This window comes from Rhipicephalus microplus, chromosome 7 (genome assembly GCF_043290135.1).
Source record: "Rhipicephalus microplus isolate Deutch F79 chromosome 7, USDA_Rmic, whole genome shotgun sequence".
NCBI classification, from domain to species: Eukaryota; Metazoa; Arthropoda; class Arachnida; order Ixodida; family Ixodidae; genus Rhipicephalus; species Rhipicephalus microplus.
Window position 1 is genome coordinate 13420120 of NC_134706.1, and position 21698 is coordinate 13441817.

General features: G+C 45.6%; 1 protein-coding gene across 1 annotated transcript; it reads right to left on the minus strand.

The window, feature by feature from the left end:
• Nucleotides 1-14867: 14867 nt before the first annotated feature.
• On the minus strand, nt 14868-20020 carry LOC119179396 (Golgi-associated plant pathogenesis-related protein 1). The gene is made up of 4 exons (XM_037430463.2): nt 19793-20020; nt 17841-18107; nt 16222-16351; nt 14868-15344 (listed from the first exon to the last, which is right to left on the minus strand). Exons 1-4 carry the CDS (start codon nt 19877-19879, stop codon nt 15040-15042), a joined length of 789 nt encoding a protein of 262 aa, XP_037286360.2. The 5' UTR covers nt 19880-20020; the 3' UTR covers nt 14868-15039.
• Nucleotides 20021-21698: the final 1678 nt, after the last annotated feature.

Below are 21698 nucleotides of genomic sequence, written 5' to 3' on the forward strand. Positions count from 1 at the left end.
ACATTTGTTTTATCCATTTGTATTTTTCCGCGTATGTTTTACTTGTGTGGAGGTGTGTATATATGTTGTGTACCGTTTATGTTACCCCCTCCCCCCATTTGTGTGTATTACCGTGTGTGTGCCGCAAAATGAACATTCCGCGCTGCTAGGAGAGTGCAACGGGGCGAGCACTCGCAGCATTGTGTACGAGCGCACGGCTGTGGCAGAGAGATGAACGGGAGAGGAGAAACGAAGTGGTGGCGGCGCTCTTCCACCTCCTCCTACCCACCTCCTCACGCAAACGCGAGGAGAGGGGGGGAGTTGGCGCATGCGTAGTGAAAGAGCGGACGGTCGCCGAGGGACGGACACAGCCCCAATTATGATCATAAGCAGCTTTACATCTAAAAGTAATTCTAGTTTCGTTCAATTAAATCAGTTGCAACTCAACACCGTGTGTGTCACATTTTGGCTTCGTCTATACAAACGCTGTTTTATAATTTTGCCAGAGAACAACCAGCCCCTTCTTCGTGTTTTCATTGTTTGTTTAGGTGACCTCTAAGAAGGAAATATGGACAGTGTTCTTTTCATTAGAGTGATGTTGTGATTTAGTGGAATACGGGCTTACCTGCAGTCACGGTATTGGGCGAGACGGAGGCAACGCTCGTGTCATTGGCTGACGGCGGCTCAAGTATGACCACCGTTTCCATCTGAGCGATTGCTTCATCGTCCCCTAGCGGACTCATTCCTCCTGCTCCTTCTTCTCGGCCATCTCGCGATGCGTCCTCCTCGAGTACCCCGGATGGAGTCATGCCGCTGACTATCTCTGCGAAGCCGAGATGAGCGCTTCACCCGCTGGTGCCATCATTCATTCATTCATTCATTCATTCATTCATTCATTCATTCATTCATTCATTCATTCATCTCAGAATTCAAAGGACCTAAACTTCACTGAACCTAACTATAGTACGTTACAACCTAAACGAACAAACGAAGAAGCAAACAAAGCTTGAAGCTCCACCCACAGGCCCCGCCATAATGGTCTAGTGGCTAAGGTACTCGGCTGCTGACCCGCAGGTCGCGGGATCAAATCCCGGCTGTGGCGGCTGCATTTCCGATGGAGACGGAAATGTTGTAGGCCCGTGTACTCAGATTTGGGTGCACGTTACAGAACCTCAGGTGGTCGAAATTTTCAGAGCCCTCCACTACGGCGTCTCTTATAATCATATGGTGGTTTTGGGACGTTAAACCCCACAAATCAAATCAGCTCCACCCGCAGAACTATGGAACGTCCACCCTTCACCCGTGAAAGACATTCATGCTAGTTGGTTGCCGCTTAAACCATCAGTACATGATTTCTCGGTTATTGTGAATACTGCGCATATTAAGAGATAAAGGTTCATCGTTCCTACGTAAACATGACGACTAAGTGATCAGTGATGTAAACGATGGAAATCTGCAACGGACTAAAGCCGGTGGCGCAAATGTGTCAGGATGGGAAAGTAGACTACGTGAAACACTGGATAGTTTCATGACGCCATGAAAATGAACAAGCGCCATTACATGGAGCTGACGTTTCTACTTGGGTTGTCACTCATATTGAGCTTGCGATAAGGATTAGCTTAGCCACGATGGATCATCTATTGACACGATTAGCTTGTAAGTCTAGAAACTCCGGCTATATAAACATCTGCTAAATCTTGTAAGTGACAAGAGAAACACGCGGGAATTGCATAAAGTTGCACAAAACTTGGCACATCGAATCTGGTCCATTCTCAGCTGCTGGAACACCGAAACCACAGCGCATGCGGCGATTCGGTCCAGCGTGCTTGGCAGAAAAAGTGGTGACGGGTGGATCCATGATATGGGCAAAGCTATAGCCACTCCCAATGTCATGAAATTGCTGTCCTCGAGCCACGGTGCAAAACTGTAATGGTTGCTATGGTCTCGGCTCAGCGGTGGCTCGTCTATTTTCGGCTTGGGTGTCCCTTAACTTTGGCGGTTGTTATAGCAACGGCGCCGCAAAGTTCTTTGTTAACGGACGTCTTACAAACAGCTTTAACAGCTTCACTGAAGCTACCTTGCCAGATTACAACGATCGATCTTCCAGGAGGCACACCTGGATGGATGGATGGATGGACGGACGGACGGATGAATGGACGGACGGATGGACGGAAGGATGAACGGATGGACGGACGGATGGACGGACGGATGGATGGATAGACGGACGGATGGATGGATGGACGGACGGATGGAAGGATGGATGGATGGATGGATGGATGGACGGACGGATGGAAGGATGGATGGATGGATGGACGGACGGATGGATGGATGGATGGATGTATGGATCGATGGATGGATGGATGGATGGATGGATGGATGGATGGATGGATGGATGGATGGACGGATGGATGGATGGACGGATGGATGGATAGACGGATGGACGGACGGACGGACGGATGGATGGATGGATGGATGGAAGGATGGATGGATGGATGGATGGATGAACGGACGGATGGACGGACGGATGGATGGATGGATGGATGAATGGATGGGTGGATGAACGGGTGGATAGACGGATGGATGGATGGACGGATGGATGGATGGACGGATGGATGGATGGATGGATGGATGGATGGATGGATGGATGGATGGATGGATGGATGGATGGATGGATGGATGGATGGATGGATGGTCGTCGCCTTGGTGTACACAGGACAATCAAGAAACACAAAAATCTTGAGGTTTAGATTTCGGTGTCACGGGACCTTCGAAGTATCTCATAAGTTAAAATTACGGGTCATATAAAAAAGAAATTACATATTGGAATCCCATCGCTTTGTGCATGCGTAGCACGTGACGAATTATATTTCTACCACAAACTTCTTTTTTTGTGTGTGGCTTCGGCAGCGTACCAAACAGGACCATCGAAAACGTTTAAATTGATTGAAAACTTTTTCTCGGACCACATAGCCATGGAAGAACACCAGATTCTCTATGTACACACAATGATACGAAGGAATAGTTTACAGAGTAGCCCAGGTTGGCGCCGAAATTGCTCGCATGTTGCTTCCCACTTCACCTTTAGAAACACTTTGCTGGTTGTTACTGCATCATTGTTATTTTATTTTTGTGCAATTGTATTTTTTAATAATTGTGTACTCGTTTTCCAGCTATGTCTTGAAAAAAGAGAATAAATACCAAATAAATACAAACACTTAACAACTTCGACAACACTACGCTGGAAACGCTAACCTTGAATTTAACTCAATATAAAGAATAATGATGAAAAATCTTCAAAAGATGGCGCTAAAAACGTTAACCTTAGGCCTGACTTTTTTGGAACACTTTTCATGTATATTAGTATACAGTATATATGACCTAACTGCGGCGTATATGACCTACTGTTGTACAAAATACTTATTCGTTCTAAATTAGAATACGCCCCGTGTATTTGGGATCCTTGTTGTAACAATCTCATAAACTTGCTTGAAATAATACAACACAATTCTGCCCGTTTCATCCTGTCCAACTATAACCGAACCGCCAGCGTAACAACAATGAAATCTACCCTTAACCTTCAATCCATAGCAGTTCGACGCGAAATTTCCCGACTTTCGTTGTTCCACAGTATATTTTATCACCAACATCTGCGCGAAGAACTCATTTTGCCTCTATTGTACGTTTCTTTTCACCTTGATCATGCTCACAAAGTCGGTATTGCATCAACATGAACGGCCGCTTTTTTTTTCAATCATTTATTCCCCGTACTTCATTAGAATGGAATCACCTTCCCTCTCCTACAGCAACCATTGTAAATCACAGGCTTTTCAAAAATGCCATAGTCAACATTGTGTAATTCTTGCTTGTTGTGTGCAGTTATGCTTGCTCGCTGCGTTTCTGTTTGTTTTGCCTAATTTTGTATAAGACGTTTGTTTGACGTGTTTTTCTCTACTGCTTTTTTTAGTTATTCTTATTAATGTACCCACTTCCCTCTATAATGCCATTGGCCTTGAGGGTATTGCTAATAAATAAATAAATAAATAAATAAATAAATAAATAAATAAATAAATAAATAAATAAATAAATAAATAAACTACGGCTGAAAAAAATTTCTCGCTTGTTAATTTTTTTTTTCTGTTATTGGTCACTGGCCTTCTCGAAGCCGCGCCTCCGAGATGGTCGGAGCGAGGGATTTGGCTTACACTTGTCGGCGAATCCGCGATTTTCACCTGTACGGTTTCGTTATACGCGACAAGTGCTAGCTACGGAAGAGGTGGGCATGTAGCTTCGAAAGCGGGCGATGTTTCCATGGTATATCGCGAATTTGCGACTTTTATCTCTACGGTTTCGTTACGCGACAAGTGCTAGCTACGGAAGAAGTGGGCATGTAGCTTCGAAAGCGGGCGATGTTTCCATGGTATATCGCGAATTTGCGACTTTTATCTCTACGGTTTCGTTACGCGACAAGTGCTAGCTACGGAAGAAGTGGGCATCTATAGTTTCGAAAGTGGGCGATGTTTCCACGGTATATATATAGCACGACTCACGAAAGTTAGTGAGCAGTAGGAGGACGAGGGCGAAGAAGAGGAATCCGAGGCCCAGGATGGCACAGCACAGGGCGCAGCCCCAGTCGTGGTCAAACCGCTGCCCGTTGCTGTCGCCGGGGGGAGGATGAAACAGATTATCCATTAAGAAGTGCTTAATGACATACTTTGGCCGCGAAACAACACGAACGCAGAGTATAAAGAAACACGCGAAGACAAGGAGAGGCGGTGCTTCCTAGTAGACCAGACTGAGCGCAAATGAACACACAACACATAGACATGCGTAGTCTACTATACGCAGTCTAACCACAGCTATATATACTAGTTACCCACAACTAGAAATACTAGTCTACCCACAGCCCCGCCGCGGTGGTCTAGTGGCTAAGGTACTCGGCTGCTGATCCGCAGGTCGCGGGTTCGATTCCCGGCTGCGGCGGCTGCATTTCCGGTGGAGGCGGAAATGTTGTAGGCCCGTGTACTCAGATTTGGGTGCACGTTAAAGAACCCCAGGTGGTCGAAATTTCCGGAGCCCTCCACTACGGCGTCTCTCATAATCAAATGGTGGTTTTGAGACGTTAAACCCGACAAATCAATCAATCAATCATTGGTCTACCCACAACTAGTATTTCTTTTTGAGATACGTACAACGGCATCGACGTGCTTCTGATACACCTTTCTCCCTTTTTTCTCATGTAATAAGCCTCCATCAACTCACGCGCAACTTGATACCCACATCTGCCTAAATTTTCGATCTGTCTAAAACGTGGTTGTCATTGCGGGTATTACGATGCATAGCAAAAAAATGCACCAACTGAGCCGTCCTCCCTTACGTTTAGTTCATGCTCTCTAGCTAGTTCATTATTTCTCGGCTAAAGTATGTCATTAGGTAAGCACCAACTGGGCAGAAAAAAGAGTCTTGATACAAAAAGGTGCTTGTTTGGGCTATAGTTTAGACTCAGTTGTACTCGTAAGTAGTGCCAACTTCAGGAAAGAGACACATGAGAATGGGACACACAAGCACCTAAACTTCCAACTGATTTTTTTATGTTTTCATGTATATATATGACGTCCTCTTTACTAAAAAAATTCAGTTAAAAGTTCAACGCTCGTGTGTCCCATTATCTCGTCTTTCGTCATACCGGAAATTTACGCCTCTTAGTATAGTGCAGTTAAGAAAGGTCAAATATCAAAGATTGTCTCTCTCAAGTCTCCAATATGCACTTTATGAAGGTCTCCGGGGTGTCCACAAGAAACCATTGTTCAGGAAGTTCGAGCAGTGAGAAAGAGGGTGCATGAACGTAGGCGCCAACACAACTCGAATCGCGTGCATCTCGAGTTGTGTAATATTTGCGAAACACTTAATGTCGGTTAACGCTAGGAACCTACATCAGTCCTACGTGTGTCGAGATTAGTTTTATACGTCGTCCGAACTCTAGCTCGAGCGAGAAATGGTGAATAAAGCTTAGTAATTACGAAGGGTCGGAAACATGTCGTAGTTAAGTTTGTACGCACCACGACGTTCTCGAAATATTCGAATTGAAGAAAACGAGCGTACGTGTCAAGCGTAAAATATGCAAATTTTCGTCAGCCTGCGGCTGTAATTGAGCGTATCTATAAAAGAAACATTTCACGTAGAGCCGCTGCGAACCGCGGAGGGTATATATTAATTTGCAGGCAATCGCAGCTGCTTTCGTTGTCTTGCGTTGGCCCGCCATGTTTAGCGGACTGCTCCACATGGCGATACCGCAATTTCTGACAACTATGTGTGCGAAAGCATAGAAAATAGCTTGAAATAAATGTACTGTACTTACTCTGCTTCTTCGATTTCTGCGCGAAGTTGCTCAGGAAAAAGAGAAACTGGCTTGGTTTCAGTGGGGTGAACGTTTGACACGAACTATACTGCTACAACTGCGCCTCCCCACTGTTACACTCTACCCTCTATATAACGAACCTGGATACAACAAATTAATGGTTATAACAAAGAAAGTGAAGCTCTGTCATAATGTTAAGATATGTCCATAATGAATTTTCGGATATAACGAAGTATTTTCGTGGAAAATAGGACTTTTAATGAGGTTTGAGCGTACTACTGCCATAACCGTTGCTACTGTTGTTACTGGGTTTGCCACTACTGCTACTGTTTATAGAGCTGTAGCGCCTTAGACAAAGAAAGAAGTTCGGAAGACTATGGATGCTTTATAAGATATATCCTTGTCAGGCCAGTATCCATTTCTTCAGGTCAGTATCCATTTACTGCACAAGACGAGGCCACTTGTGGAAACTTTGGTTCCGGTACTTTTACATGTAGAAATATTTGTCATTGCTATTACTTTCACAACAGTACTGCTTCTACTGATGTTACTAGTGTCACTAATATTACTGGACTTCTGTATACTACTACAACTTCCATCTTACTAAAGAATAAAAGAAAAATTGGATGAGGGGATCATTTACTTGTTATATTAAACCTGATATGGCAAACACTCAGTGAAGGTATTATTATTATTATTATTATTATTATTATTATTATTATTATTATTATTATTATTATTATTATTATTATACTAATACTGCAATCATAGTAATGGTATTTAGTGCTAGGTATGCTGCCATACTACCACTTAACTATACCATAGAAACAACAAAAATTAAAGGTCATGTGTCAAGGGAAATAAATTTGAAGGTAAAAATACCATACCGACATCCAACGACGAAGGCTGTCCTGCTTCAAAAAGAAATTAAAGAAAAAGAAAACATGGTTGATCTCTCCGTACATAAGAATCGGAATAACATGAAAGTAACACGTGCCTTTACAGAGTCATTTGAATGTTTACTATACATTTATATAGGGGAGTTGGCACAATGTATGTTGGCATTGGGAAGCTGTAGCACCATATAACGTTGGCGCGGCCATTTTGAAGGTTGGTGGTACACCCTTTGCCCATGACTAACGTCTGCGATCATTGATTAAGCAAACCACTGTGGTAGCTGCAGATGTAAACGATGAGAACGATCAACTGAGAAAGAAACATTATCGAGCCCTATTGGCTCATATAGGACAATGTCGGACCAAAACAGTTTCTAAAAACAAATTATTAATGCAGCAGAAGGCCAGCATCGATACTCATTCAGGAAAATAATAAAAAAAACATCAAGCAGTGTCACGCCCTTCTTTATGCACCAGGGTTGAGAGCTGGGTTAGTTGGTGAGACATCATTTTAACATGTTCGGTACTGCATCTGAAATAAAATTAGTTGCGAGTGCAGACAGTGTCGTGTTTTCTTATCCTCTGTGTTCCCGTCGAAGTTTCGCTATTACACCACATGTTGAAGTGACTTCTTTGTGCATTGGCCAAAAGTAATTGAAAGGCAATATATAGCTTTTTTCCCCTCAGATGATTGCATTGATTTTTCCGAAAAATTTGCGCGCTCAACATGGTTTTGTGTTGCCATTAAAATCCAAGGAACTAGAAGCTGCCTGTACCTGACATAGATTTATATTGGCTCAGTGATAGGTGTAGCTTTAACAAAGTGACGATGTCGTGTGACGTTATCGCTGGACGTGGCATGTGACGCCACAGTGATGTCACGATGAAACCGCGTGTCATAATGACCTGTGACGTCATGATGAGACTTTATGGTAATGTCATCCCATTGAGATGGTTCTTCGCAGCACTCCTGTTGACGCTGTTGCAGGCAACGGACGAGGCACCTAAAGCTTCCGCCTTGAAATTTTAACTTTTCCTCAGGGACCATTTGGGAACTAATCATACTACTTGAGCGCTTGTTGTCGAACCCAACTGTTTTTTTTTTTTACTACCTGCAGGGAAGCATGTGTGATACAGTCGCATTAAATGACGTACGTGGTACTAACTCGAAACATGCGCCCACCACGAAAGACCTAACGATGATGGTGATTCTTAGCTCTCACCTTCGTCTTCGGCGATAAGAACTTCACCGCTTTCGCTGTAAGGAACTGGAAAAATAGTGTCCGAGTAGAATTGGGAAACACACGTGATGGCAAAAGAATACGCGTTTATGTTGCCGCTTTGCATCATCAAGAAAAAAAAGTATACAACATTTTCCGATCAGGCAACACTTGCAGCACGTAATCACAATTATTACGAAGCAGCCAAACGTGCGCATTTTGAGTTGGCACGACACGGCAGTTTTATGATCTAGAACTGAAAAAAAAAGGATTATCCTGGTGTAAAATAGGAAACATAGGCAATCGCATAAAACGGCAACATGCACACTATCTATCTATCTATCTATCTATCTATCTATCTATCTATCTATCTATCTATCTATCTATCTATCTATCTATCTATCTATCTATCTATCTATCTATCTATCTATCTATCTATCTATCTATCTATCTATCTATCTATCTATCTATCTATCTATCTATCTATCTATCTATCTATCTATCTATCTATCTATCTATCGTGTACCTTTATTCAGTACACCTTACAAGTTGCTCATTTTATTTATTTATTTATTTATACCTCACATGGCGAGAAATAATCAAGAACAGGTTTGTCGACTTTCCTTGATGCGCAACTTAAACACTTCTACATCAATTGAGTGAACCAAAGTGAAAGAGATGACGTGCTGTAAGATTATGTCCACGTGTTGGAGCAAGCCGGCGAGTTTTCCCACTGCGTTGTGCAATAAAAATACAAAGGCACGTTGATAAGCAACGTAATTTGATAATTTGATATCCCGAAGTGAACTTGGACTCAAGAAAGCACGCACTTACTAAAAGCAGCGCCGCTCTGGTATAGCCGGATGCTGCCTGTTTGAAGTTCGTTGCAGGTGCAAAAAAAGAAGAAAAAAGAAAGACAATGTACTTTTAGATGCACTTCCCGCGGATAACTCAGACTACGCGATATTTTTCATAATTATTTTTTATTCTGGTCCTAAATGTAAACAGAGCCATGAAAATTTGTTGGGACATTGTATACAGCTCTCAGAAATGATGTGGTTAGGAAACCATTCTCGCAATTAAGCACCCACGCTTCCAATTCCCAATACATCCATAGATGGCGATACTGTCTCGGTCGCAGACGAAGCGGTAGCCTTGCATTGAAACTGGGTAAACTGGCTCGAGCAAACAAAGGGCCTGAAGTCAAATTAGCAGTGGTGGACGTGGCGGGACTTGCAAGACGTCCCTTTCTGTGCATCACGGACACCCATACGCAATCGCAGAATATCACCGGAAGCCACCAGGGAAGCAGATACAAAGAGAAGCTCTGCTGTTTCTGCAGATTCCATTTCTCGCTATACAGAACGAAGGTACCCCCCACCCCACTTTTTCCTTTTTCTGTATGCAATGCGTGAGAAATAGTAAAATTTGGCACTGGAATAATTTAGAACTGCCAGAAAAGTCCTGCGGTGTATTACAATTCGAGGTCCTCGTTTTCGGAGTTTATTTTTTACGGAAATCGCAAGTCGGTGTTATTCGGAGTTAGCTTTTTGAAAGGAAATTCGGCGTTTATCGGCGTTCCTGTTCTGTAAATACCCAATTTTCTGTTAATGTGTTGTCTAATTTTGGACTATCAGTTGTCTAATGTGCTCTTGTTAATTCTATTTCCAATTAATATGCGTTGCATTGCAGCTGATACTCGGCTCGTCGGCTGCTGACCCGCAGGTCGCGGGATCAAATCCCAGCTGCGGCGGCTGCATTTCCGATGGAGGCGAATGTGCTGTAGGCCCGTATGCCCACATTTGGCTGCCCATTAAAGAACCCCAGGTGGTCCAAATTTCCGTAGCCCTCCACTATGTCGTCTCTCATGATCATGTGGTGGTTTTGGAACGTTAAGCCTCATTTGAAAGAAATTTATGTAGCGCGAGGCGAAAAAACGAACACAGGAAAGAATAGACTGGGAGACAGAGCATCTATTCTTTCCTGTCTTCGTTTTTTCGCCTCGCGCTACATAAATTTCTTTCAAGTGTTTCACCAACAAGCCCACATCGCCACTCTTGTTAAGCCTCACACATCAATCAATCGATCAATCAGTGCTGCCACTGCCTATCTCTTGTAGCTTGTGGTGATTTGGTGTTACAAGAAATTTCTAGCAGAGATTAGCTTCCTGCACATGCATATGCCACCACTGAGAAGCGTTTCATTCGTGCTTTGTTACTTAAAAAAATGGCAAATACTGTACATAGTTTCAGGAGGAAGAAGAAAATGGCACACAGCGCTTACCTATGTTCGTCATAGGGGTCTCTAAGGGATCAAAAAAGCGAAAACTGATCCCGACGACCTCGAGGCCACACCACAAAGTTTCTTCTTCTGCTTCTTCTCAGTCCATTTTCTTGGTGATGATGCCGATAACAACAAAACCCACTTATGGAGCGTATCAGTTAACCATTGTTATTGTTGTTAAACTCGAGGCGTGTGCCCTAAATTCCTCACAAAAACGCACAAACTCATTATCAGCGCCAGCAGTTTCAACAGGAGTGATGAAAAAAAAAAAACAGTCGCCTCGTGATGGTTTGCGTCGCGGCGTCACTGTGACGTCAGTCGATGACGTCATCGCAGAGAAATCGTCGCTTGGTAAGTGGTGCCTCTGATCTTTGGGGCAGTGGAATACCACGGCGTTAGATGCAGGACAGTCGGTAAAAATAATAGGAAGCCCGCCTAGGGTCCATGGACTGGCCAGCACCCTCTGAAGCGGCTATAGCTCCTCGTGTTCATGTCGAATTCTCACCCTGCGTCTGTTCCATTTCCTTTCTTGTTGGGTGCCTGGAAAAACTAAACATTAACCGGTGCGTGCATCCACAAGCCAACCTCCTCCGATGCTCCCTTAGTTCTTCATGCACTGGCAACTATTCTCAGCAGGCACCTGTTTGATTTTGTAGCGTTAGCTTCACTGGACGAAGTTGAGCAGTATAGCGTGGCTTGTCCAGAGCCGCACTGCGCATGCTCTAGGAACAGTGACGTCACACAGCACTCAGCGCGCAAGGGAAGGCCAGCAATGCCGAGTTCCTCAGAGCTGATTGATATGTGGGGTTTAACGTCCCAAAACCACGATATGATTATGAGAGACGCCGTAGTGGAGGGCTCCGGAAATTTCGACCACCTGAGGTTCTTTAACGTGCACCCAAATCTGAGCACACGGGCCTACAACATTTCCGCCTCCATCGGAAATGCAGCCGCCGCAGCCGGGATTCAAACCCGCGACGTCCTCAGAGCTACAACCATTCGTGTTAAGCTTGGGGCGACTGCGTGCTAGATCAAAACCTGAATGCAGCGGGAGTGATAATGGTGGCCGCCGCAGATGTCTTCACTCTGAGCGGCGGAGCGGGTATCGAGGCAGTCTAGGCCAGCTAGGTCCTGGAGTGTGGCGTGGGCTGGCGCTTATCTCGCGTGAGCTCACCCACTAGTCTTTTCCTCCATCCGTCCGTCCTCCGTCCATCCATCCTTCCATCCGTCCGTCCGTCCGTAGCTCACACTACATATATCCCGGCATAGCTGATATATTCTACTGCTTATTTTTTTGGCTGGGGTTCAAGACCATCACGTGACACTTGCTCCTAAGTTTCAGCAGAGAAAAAAAACAACAAGAAGACGTCTGTCGATTTGGAATAATCACACACATAATTAACCCTATGAACATTTTTTTCATTCCCGAAGTTAATAAGTGCGGTTCCTAACGTTTACACTGGCGGCGACGTCAACGTCGCCACCAATGAAAGCGTTGACGTCCGCTGCTTTGCATCTGCACACGGTTCCCTTTAGCGGGAAATGGCATAATTTTTTTCTCTCTTTCTTAAGATTTTTTATCTTCTTCTTTCGCGCTAAAATTTACACACTTGAGGAACAAAAAAGTTGAAGCAAACTCTGGTACACTTAGTTCAATGTATGCATTCTTAATACTTTTATTACTTTTTACGTGAGTCAGTTTACGACTACGTCGTCGTCGTGTTTGCTCAGAAGCTTGAAATGTGGCATAAAATCTTCCCACTGGCATCCAACTTTCACGTTGTCTTCACAGCTCTTCTGGGTGCACTCTGAGTCTTCTATTTGTCGTCCCCGACAGTCCGGAACTGGCCGAGTCACTTCTTACGCAACACTTACTGGCTAAAAAACACGAATACTACGAGGCAAGGCCAAGTAGGTAAATTCAAAGGGCAGTAACAGGACGCAAGGTCAAGAAACAGTATGCACAGATATAGTGTAAACCCTTTGGTGGTTTCGCCTTGCGTGATGCTATCACCTTTTGCACAGCGTGAACCAACTAGGCCAACAACACGTTTATTCGGGCACTGTCAGGCATGCGTTCGCCCCATTAGGCACGAAGTAGCCCGCACGGACTATTCCATGTGCGAAACTAGACTGACACATCGACAGCTTGCTCTGCATGTTCTTCTACAGAAGTCATGAACGTTAGAGTAAATGCGCCGCAGCAGAAGTGCCGAATCATATTCTGTGTAGGTGTTATGAAAACGAGTAAGGCATCTCGGGCATCCCGGTCGGAGTTTCAAAAGGTGGATCCATCTTTGGCAAGTGCACCTTGCCGTGCTTGGCCCGTTATCGTCTAAAGGGTTAATCACTGACGCTTGACTTGCTGCTAGAGGTCTCTACCACGTATGGTGAGGAAGAACTAGCGAATGACGTGACCTCATCGACTGATACTTTTGCCACCAACATGCCAAGGACATCATGGCGCCGCTGACAAAGATAGGCCCACGAGGACTCGCTCTCTGGATTTCGTGCCGACTGGTTGTGCCCCCGCGATCTCCGACGACAGCGCAGCTCTAACCGACTGACTCGCTTTACGCCGTCTTCTGCCGCCGACAAGAGCTCTCGCTGAGTGGTGCCCCGTCCTCTGACTCCTGCAACCGTGTCCATCTTTCCTATCTACCCTTTACTTCCGTCGTTTTCTGTCGCTTGCTGTCCCTGCGCCTCGCGCTCTCCTTCCCCGTCTCTATCTCTCTACCTTTATTCCCATCCTTTTAATCCCTCCTTACCCCCATCCCTCGTGAGCCACTGTTGAGGTGTCGCACTCTTCTTTTTCTCCTCATCTCATGGATCTTAACCAAGGCAGGGGATTGGCCGAAAAAAAAAGACAGTTACGGGGCTCACTTTTCTCTTCTTTTCTCTTCAAGAATGACATAAAAAGACAAGCCCACACATAAAAACGTTGGCCACGCTGCCTGAGACACCTTACTCCTGTTCATACAGCCACTATGTATCTCTCTCTGTGTATGACTACCGCCACTGGAGAAAGAGTAAATAGCCCCTGAAGATAGTAATATACTATAAGCCTGGCTCGTCTTTGGCATTGTGCACTGTTCTCGGACCCTTTGGCAAAGCGCCACCTGTGCGCTGCGCACCGGGATAAGAAAAGCGCCTAAGTTGAACGGGATAGCCACTTAGCGACAGAATCATGTCTCTTCGTTAGGGCAAAGTTGGATTGCTATTGTCAGTGGTACCTCATGTTCAACAAACTCTGTTCTTTGAAATTCTCCATCTCATCTTCGACTTCCGTTTTATGTGTGTGTATGTGACTGTGTGGGCTAATCGTCCGTTTGTGTGCTTGCCGTATAGTATTCCGTTAATGTGATTGCTGAACCATAGCCTCCTCTATAACTTTGTGCCCGAGCGGTCGGTCCCTCAGCGCCGTCCCCCGAGCTATTATGGGATGCGAGCGCTCCTGGCGGAGCGCCGAGGCGCAAAACGAGAGAATGGATGGCAGCTATGGAGAAAAAACCGGCTTTGAGTAACTACCGAAAGGGCAAAAATGAAATAAGGAGGGAGGCATTTTACGATAATTCAAGGGGAAGCGCTTTACTGTTTGAAGCGAGATCGGGTTGCCTTAGAACGCGTAGTTATAAAGCAAGATTCAGTAAAGAAGAAGAACAATGCACATGCTGCGGGAAAGATAAGGAAACGGCGGAGCATGTTCTGATTGAATGTGGAGATATCCACCCAGGTGTACTCCTGTATCCGTCAACTGAGCTCGTAATGGTTCTAAATTCTCTAAAGAATTACGCGGAAGTTTTCCTCGCAAGAGCGAGAAAGATGAATCAGCCACTGAAGGCTGCCGTTGACAACGCCGCGCAAATACTACAGAAACGTGACAAACTCAAGTGCTCGACCCCGGGACATCATAAAAAACTTTTGGAGGTTGTGCTCGTGAAGTTTCTCCGCCCACTTTTTCTGAACTTCGCATAAACGCAAGCGTGCATAGGCCGCGTCGTCTGCTGTTATTATGGGATCGGTGCGGCATCTGGCGGCGAGCGCCAAAACTATAAGGGACGGATGGCGCGTATGTATTTAGCGCTAATGCGCGGGCACAAAAAAATATAGGAGGCTATGGCTGAACATACCATGTGTTGTCAGCTGGTGCCTTTATTGTACTAAGCCAGGGGATCAACCAGGCCGACATATTAGCATACAACTTCGATTGGTCGCTCGTAGCTAACTATCTTTGTCGAGCAGTTCGGGACTGTCAGGGACGGATATATAGTCGAAGAAAAGGCCTATTGTCACGCCAGTGCATCGCTCACTCTTCATCCTCGTCGTTCTTTGTGCGACGCCGCCTTTTCTTGTGGTCACCCCCACCACCACCTCCACCGCCGGAGACAGGTCGCGGAACTTGTTCCGCGAACTGGCCCATGATGTTGCCTCGCGGCTCGTAAACGGACACTATGTAAATGGTTCCCTTCCTGCCGCGAGCCACTCCCGTGCCTAATCGTCGACAGTCCTTCCACACGAGCTGGGTGAAGTGGCCCGTGCCGGAACGGAAACCCGGGTTGTTGTAATCGTACTGTTTGATCTCATCGTACCAGGCCTTGACAGCCATACGTCCTGAAAGAAAGGCGACAGAGAGAAGGTAAGAGAAGTGTACGAGTTATCACCACCACCACCACCACCACCACCACCACCACCACCACCACCACCACCACCACCACCATCATCATCATCATCATCATCATCATCATCATCATCATCATCATCACCATCACAGTCACCATTACCACCACCACCACCACCACCACCATCATCATCATCATCACCATCATTATTATCATCATCATCATCGTCGTCGTCGTCGTCATCATGCTTCCTGTGTCCACTGCTGCAGGCAAGGACCTCTCCCATGCCTCGCCACTAAAACGGGTCCTGATCTTGGCCAATTGTTGTTCCTGCAAAATCTTTTATCTCATCTGCCCAGCTAACTTACTGCTGAACCTGAATCTTTTTACGCTATTTCTTTAAAATATGGGTTCACTTAGTAATGGTGACTTGAATACGTGCATCGTTTCTTACCGTGTCTCTTGAAACCTTTTTTTCTAAAGGAGGAAAAGCTGTGCATCTGTGCTTCATTCCGTTGTATTGTGTCTGACGCTGTTTTCACGCTCAGATATGAACCAACTGGAGGGCCAACGATCGGTATCGAAGTATAGAAGCGGCTCGTCAGAACGCAAGCCACCCCCGTTGGCCTCCCCCAGCAGTGGACTGTATATTTCTTCTAAGCGACACAGCGCCGCGTAGCGGCTGCTTTCGCGCGGCGTGTCGACTTTGCCCACAGCAATATGTCGTGATCAAATGTTACGTTGTTGGTCGTGTTAGGTAGCACGTTCATCGGCTATTGATGGGCCTTGCGACGCTGCGGCGAGCGTTCCAAGCTGCGTCATCGTATCCATGCAAAAGGAGATCACGTGGTGTTGCATGGTGAACCTACCGGTGATTGGAGCGCGCAGGTCGCTGCTCCACCACATGAAGAGGTTCTCTCCGTGTAACGGCCTCCTCCTGTGTTGCATGCTGTCCATCTGCGCCATCTTTAAGGCCCAGGCTTGCGCGTAGCGATTCAGCTGCGGCAGCGGCGAGAAAAAAAAAATGAAGTCGAGTTTTTCAGATTGACTGCAGCGCCACAACACACAGTCTAGTGGATAAAAAAAAGACATAATGAGACGGGGCTTGTCGAAATGGAACGCGTCTCCCTTCCTGAATAAGTAAGTGGGCTACACCATAGAGTTTCCCAACATTTACTGAGAAGGAACTCTGGCGCTAGTGTCTACGGGAGCTGCAACGCACGGCGCTTCAGCGTGCATGGGAATGATGGGTAGTGCACAAATTTGTCTAATATTCGTACTTCTGGCCTGCTTTTGGCTCCGTGTGTGTTCGTGTGGCTTAGAGCTGTTTTGTCACGACACAAGAATCGGCAAATGCTCAGTGATAGCGCTTCACTACCCAACTTTTTTCAAATTACCTTTCCGAATTGGGTCACGAAGATCAAAAGGGTTGAATTTTTCTTTCAAAACAAAATCGAAACACAGCAATAAACGAAGCCGCAAGTACAATTCGCTGCACGCAAGTACGAAGGCTAGGCAAATGTGTGTACTACCCATCGTTCCCATGGTCGCTGAACGATCGCAGCGCCAGAGTGTCCTCTCGTTAATTTTGAGAAACTCTGTGGGCTACACGGGGAACGCGTGCACGCGTCTATATCCTGCGTGCCCTTAACGGACAATGTCATAGAACTTCGGACGGGCCAGTGCGAGCACTGCAGTGTTTTCTGGTCAGTGGATGCTGCGTATCCTCGACGTGATAGTACTTGCGGGATGTGAAGAGAGCCGCTCGGGAAACAAACGGGCGTAGCGTTCACAGCCTAGTGTAAATGTTCACAGCATAGCATAAACGAACACGTAGACATTTATTGTCAACTTTTACATAACAGCACGATTCCCTGCCGAGGAGCATTCGGTTTGTTAAACTGCTCTAAAAGGAGAGAAAAAGAGAAAGAAAGATGAGAGGGAAAGTGAAGAGAAAACCAGATGCGCGAAAAAAATAGAGCTTTATGCTAGAGTCTACTGAATAGGCTACTACCACGCAAGAAGTCCTTGGCTGATTTTCTGTGCGAATACAGATCGTCTTGGCAATCGAACACTGACTTTCTGGACAAAAGTCTGTCGTAGCTAGTGGCAATATGTAATATAATCTAATATATATATATATATATATATATATATATATATATATATATATATATATATATATATATATATATATATATATATAATTACAGTTGGTAATTTTTTCATCCACTTTTCTTTCTTCTTATTTACATTCCATAGGTTTTAATAACTTCCCCTGTACATTCCTTGGCATTACTGTCTGTTATATCTCATTAATATTGTGTTAAAACACGGAAAAACGAGCCCTTAGGTATACACTTCTTTCCCTTATATATATATATATATATATATATATATATATATATATATATATATATATATATATATATATATATATATATATATATGCATTCACCAAGCACAAGCCCGCTTATCGCTTGCTCACCTGCTCGTCCTCCGCCAAGGTGTGAACGCCGTGCAAGCGTCTGTAGCGGTTGGTATTCCTGAGCACCTGTCGCTGCAGCTTCCGCATGGACCGTGTGAAGACCCCTTCGAAGTCCACCGGCTCGTCAGGACTTCCTCCGCCACCTCCACGATGTCCGCCCATTCCGCCACCTGTGATTATTCTGCCACCTCCACCCATGCCGCTCAGGAACTTCTTCAATTCCTCTATCCCTTGTTGGCCGTTCGGTCCCCCAAATTTGAACTTCTTCTGCGAGTTAACAGGAAGCCCTATTACCGTCCACTACATCACGCAGTTGGAGTATACAGCGCTGGTGAAAGTGTTTTTTCATGTGTGCGTGTTTTTTTTGTATGTTCTTTTGTATACTGTTTCCTCGAAAAGTTAAGGAGCTCTACTGAAACGCGAACGCTACGTGGTAGGACGGCAGTCCGTCACGTGATCCTACGTCACATCCGTGAGGGACATAGCCTGGTATTTCATTGGGAAAAGTGCAACTGAAAAGAGTGCAACCGGAAAGAGGAGCAGGGCGCTGTGGTGAAGCTTCGCCGAAGTGTTTGAATCATATGTATACATGCTATAAAGTGGACAGTCGCTGCCTTCGCGAAGAGAGGGCCACTTATTCAAACAATGGCACTATAGTTGCACTACGCATTCGATAATATTAATCAACGAACATGCCGTTACTGCCGCACGGGCAGCTCTTAAAGATACACGAGAAGAAGCCACACCACTTTCACGGACCGATGCTGCCAGTAATCGATGGCTTTCGCGGGAAATCACTTTTTCACTATGGTGCCCACTAAGCAACCAGACCGCACAGGCGAATCGTCAACACCACCTGTCCTCTTTGATGGCTCTCCGCATGCCCACTGGGCTCGACCGAAGAGAAGCCATCCTTCTTCATCGCTTATGGCTAGGAGTGGCCTTTATAAAATCTTACTCATTTGTCAAAGGAATGGCCGACAACGCTCTCTGCGATGCCTGTCGTTGCGGAGAGACGCTAAAACACATCCTGTGCGACTGTCCTTTGTATGACACCCAGAGACAGTCACTGGCGTCCGTTCTTGCGCGCATCGATAGCAGCCAAATGTCTGTGGACACTATTCTGTCAAGTGCCCGAGAGAAGACATTGCAACAGAAGGCGACAAAAGCTCTGTTGAAATTCCTACGCGACACGGACTTGAACAAGCGGCTGTAACAGCGAAGTTACGCACCACGAAAGGCAAGACTGGACTATGACTGAGTGTGCGCGCGTGCGCTGCTTAATGTGCTGTGTTTATCTCTCTTCCCTCTCTCCTCTCTATCTTTCATCTCCCCCTCCCCCTCCCATGCGCAGGGTAGCAAAGCAGCTGCTTATAGACTGCTTAACCTCCCTGCCGTTCTTTTCCTTCTATTTTCCTTCCTTGCTTTAGAGACACACGACTCTTTTTCGAGAGTTTTAACTCTCATTGTGACGTGCTACTCTCAAAAAGCGGGCCGAGGCGAATGCTTGAAGATAATTACACGTATTTTGCCAATCATAACTCAGCAAAAAGAGTTAGCCAACAATGTCTTTTTTTTACAATTTGGTACATATTTGCTGTAAGTTATGACGACTTCCGAAGAAATCGTTAGATCGTATGTGGCTCGGTGGTTAAACTTACGATATTCTGTGGTGAACTTACCGTGACAAAACCCTAATGAAAGCGACCAGATAATGAAGCCAAGTAAGGTGTGGGGGACGTTAATGGTAGCGTTTTAAGCGTATCGCAATAATTGTGTTATCTATATCTCAACTGCTAAAACACACTTAGAACAGCACACTTAACAGCCTACATTATTGGCTTCATTATCTGCTGGCTTTAATTAAGGTTTTGTCAAATGAATTACCGAGACCCTCGAAAAGTCACTGACGGCGTGGCGACATTAGGTAAGATGTTACGTGTGACGCTCACCAACATATCGGGAGTGAACACGAAGCATGACGACGGCACGGAGGCCACGAAGATGGCGACCGCGAAAGCGGCCACAAGCAGCCTCATGTCTAGCACCCCGACGCTCTCGCCGACCCCGACGGAGTTTAGTTCTCGTCTACACCACCGTTCGGCGAGCGCGCTGACGTAGTACTGGCGAAGAAAGGTGCATAGTCTCCGAGAAGCGCGTTAGGGCTGCTCAACCTGTAGCTTTACATTTTCCTTTTCGGTCTACCACGCATCTGCTTTGATCGTGTGTTCTTGTAGAGAGTATGTATTTTTCTGAAACCGCATGCGTCATCTTTTTTCCGAGCGACCGCTATTGTAAAACGTCCCGAGTTTTTTTTTTGCTGTTGTCTTTTCGACGACCACAACATGCCAGCGACGAACGCGAGACAACAGTCATTCAGAATGTAACGTGACGGATCGCACTGTTGTCCGAAGCGAGCGGGTTTCGACGGAGACAATGGTACAACAATGCGAACTGAGAGACATTGACGAGAACCGCTTGACGTTGACATACAAGTTCCACGAAGGTTGATAACTTTTAGTCAGGTAATGACATAACATTCGTTGAACTGGTACGTCAGTATCGAGCGACCAGAGTCGCATCGGACTCTCCGACTTCAAAGAAGCCGCAGAGTCCGATGAGAGCGATTTATTTGTAGGGGCGAAGCTCCTTAGTGCGTGGGCTGTGCGTCCCCTGTATGTAGCCACCTCTCGTTTAGTTCTTGCAGTGTTCACTAGATGGCGGTACCGTCTCCTGTATGTAGCCACCGCTCGTTTAGTTTTTGCAGTGTTCACTAGATGTCGGTACTCGTATTTGATGATGAAAAGATGCAAGATGTTATAAACCAGACGGCGGTACTTGTAGTTGATGATGAAAGATGCGAGATGTTATAAGATAGGTATGATGTTACATATGGTGCGTGCAATTGGTGGAAGTGCTGCGACGTACGCAAGGGGGAGCGTTGTAATAAAATCCAGTGGGCAAAATGTGCGGATGATTCATGGTTTACAGGTTTACCTCCGGAGCTTCGCCCGCTCATCATTATTCACTTCGTGGATATGGCGGCACTTTTTTTTTGTCCCGCATCTGCTTCAGCAAGATGGGGTAATTTTCATGTAGAAACGATGTGGTATGCATTATTTTTCTTATATATAAGGTTTCTCTTGAAAGACGTACGGCAACAGCGATCGCAACAGAGCATGAATGCATGTGCGCAGTCTGAAGGGGGCAATGACAGTGACAAGCTCGGTAACAGCACCCACCTTGCAGTCTGTTTGAAAAGTATTGTTTGAGTAACTCTAAAACCTCTCCCCCCTCTTCTTACCCCCTTCCATCACGCCCTTACCCTATTTTGTCCTCGCGAAGCTGTCATTCTCAAGTAAGCGTCGCCAAGGGCCGTACAGAATTGTGTCTGAAGACCCAGAACGCAAAGTTCCAACAATTGTTTTAAAATACAAATTTCGCAAGGTCGTTCGGGTTATGAAAAACAACGTTTTTTGTTCATGTCCTACATGGAAATTTCTTTTACATTATTAGAAATACAAATGCCTTTCGTACAACATTGCTTTGACTGAGAGATGTCGACCGTACAGGCTGCATCTCCAACTTGTTTCAAATCGCGATGAAAGTTTTGGCATCGAAGCCCACGAACCGTCACACTGAGCCAGCGGGTTGCTGTGCAGGACCAAGGCGGCAAATGCGTGGCAATAAGTCTATCGTGCTGGCAGCAAGGTGTCCTTCATGTTCCTTATCGGCAATTTTTCATTGCTGCTCGAATGCAGGAATCTGGGCAACTTGGGGTACCGTTGGTATTGGCTTCCGGGGTACTAGATTGAGCCGGTATTCTCCGCGTCTGTCCTGGAGCTGCGGTATTGGAGG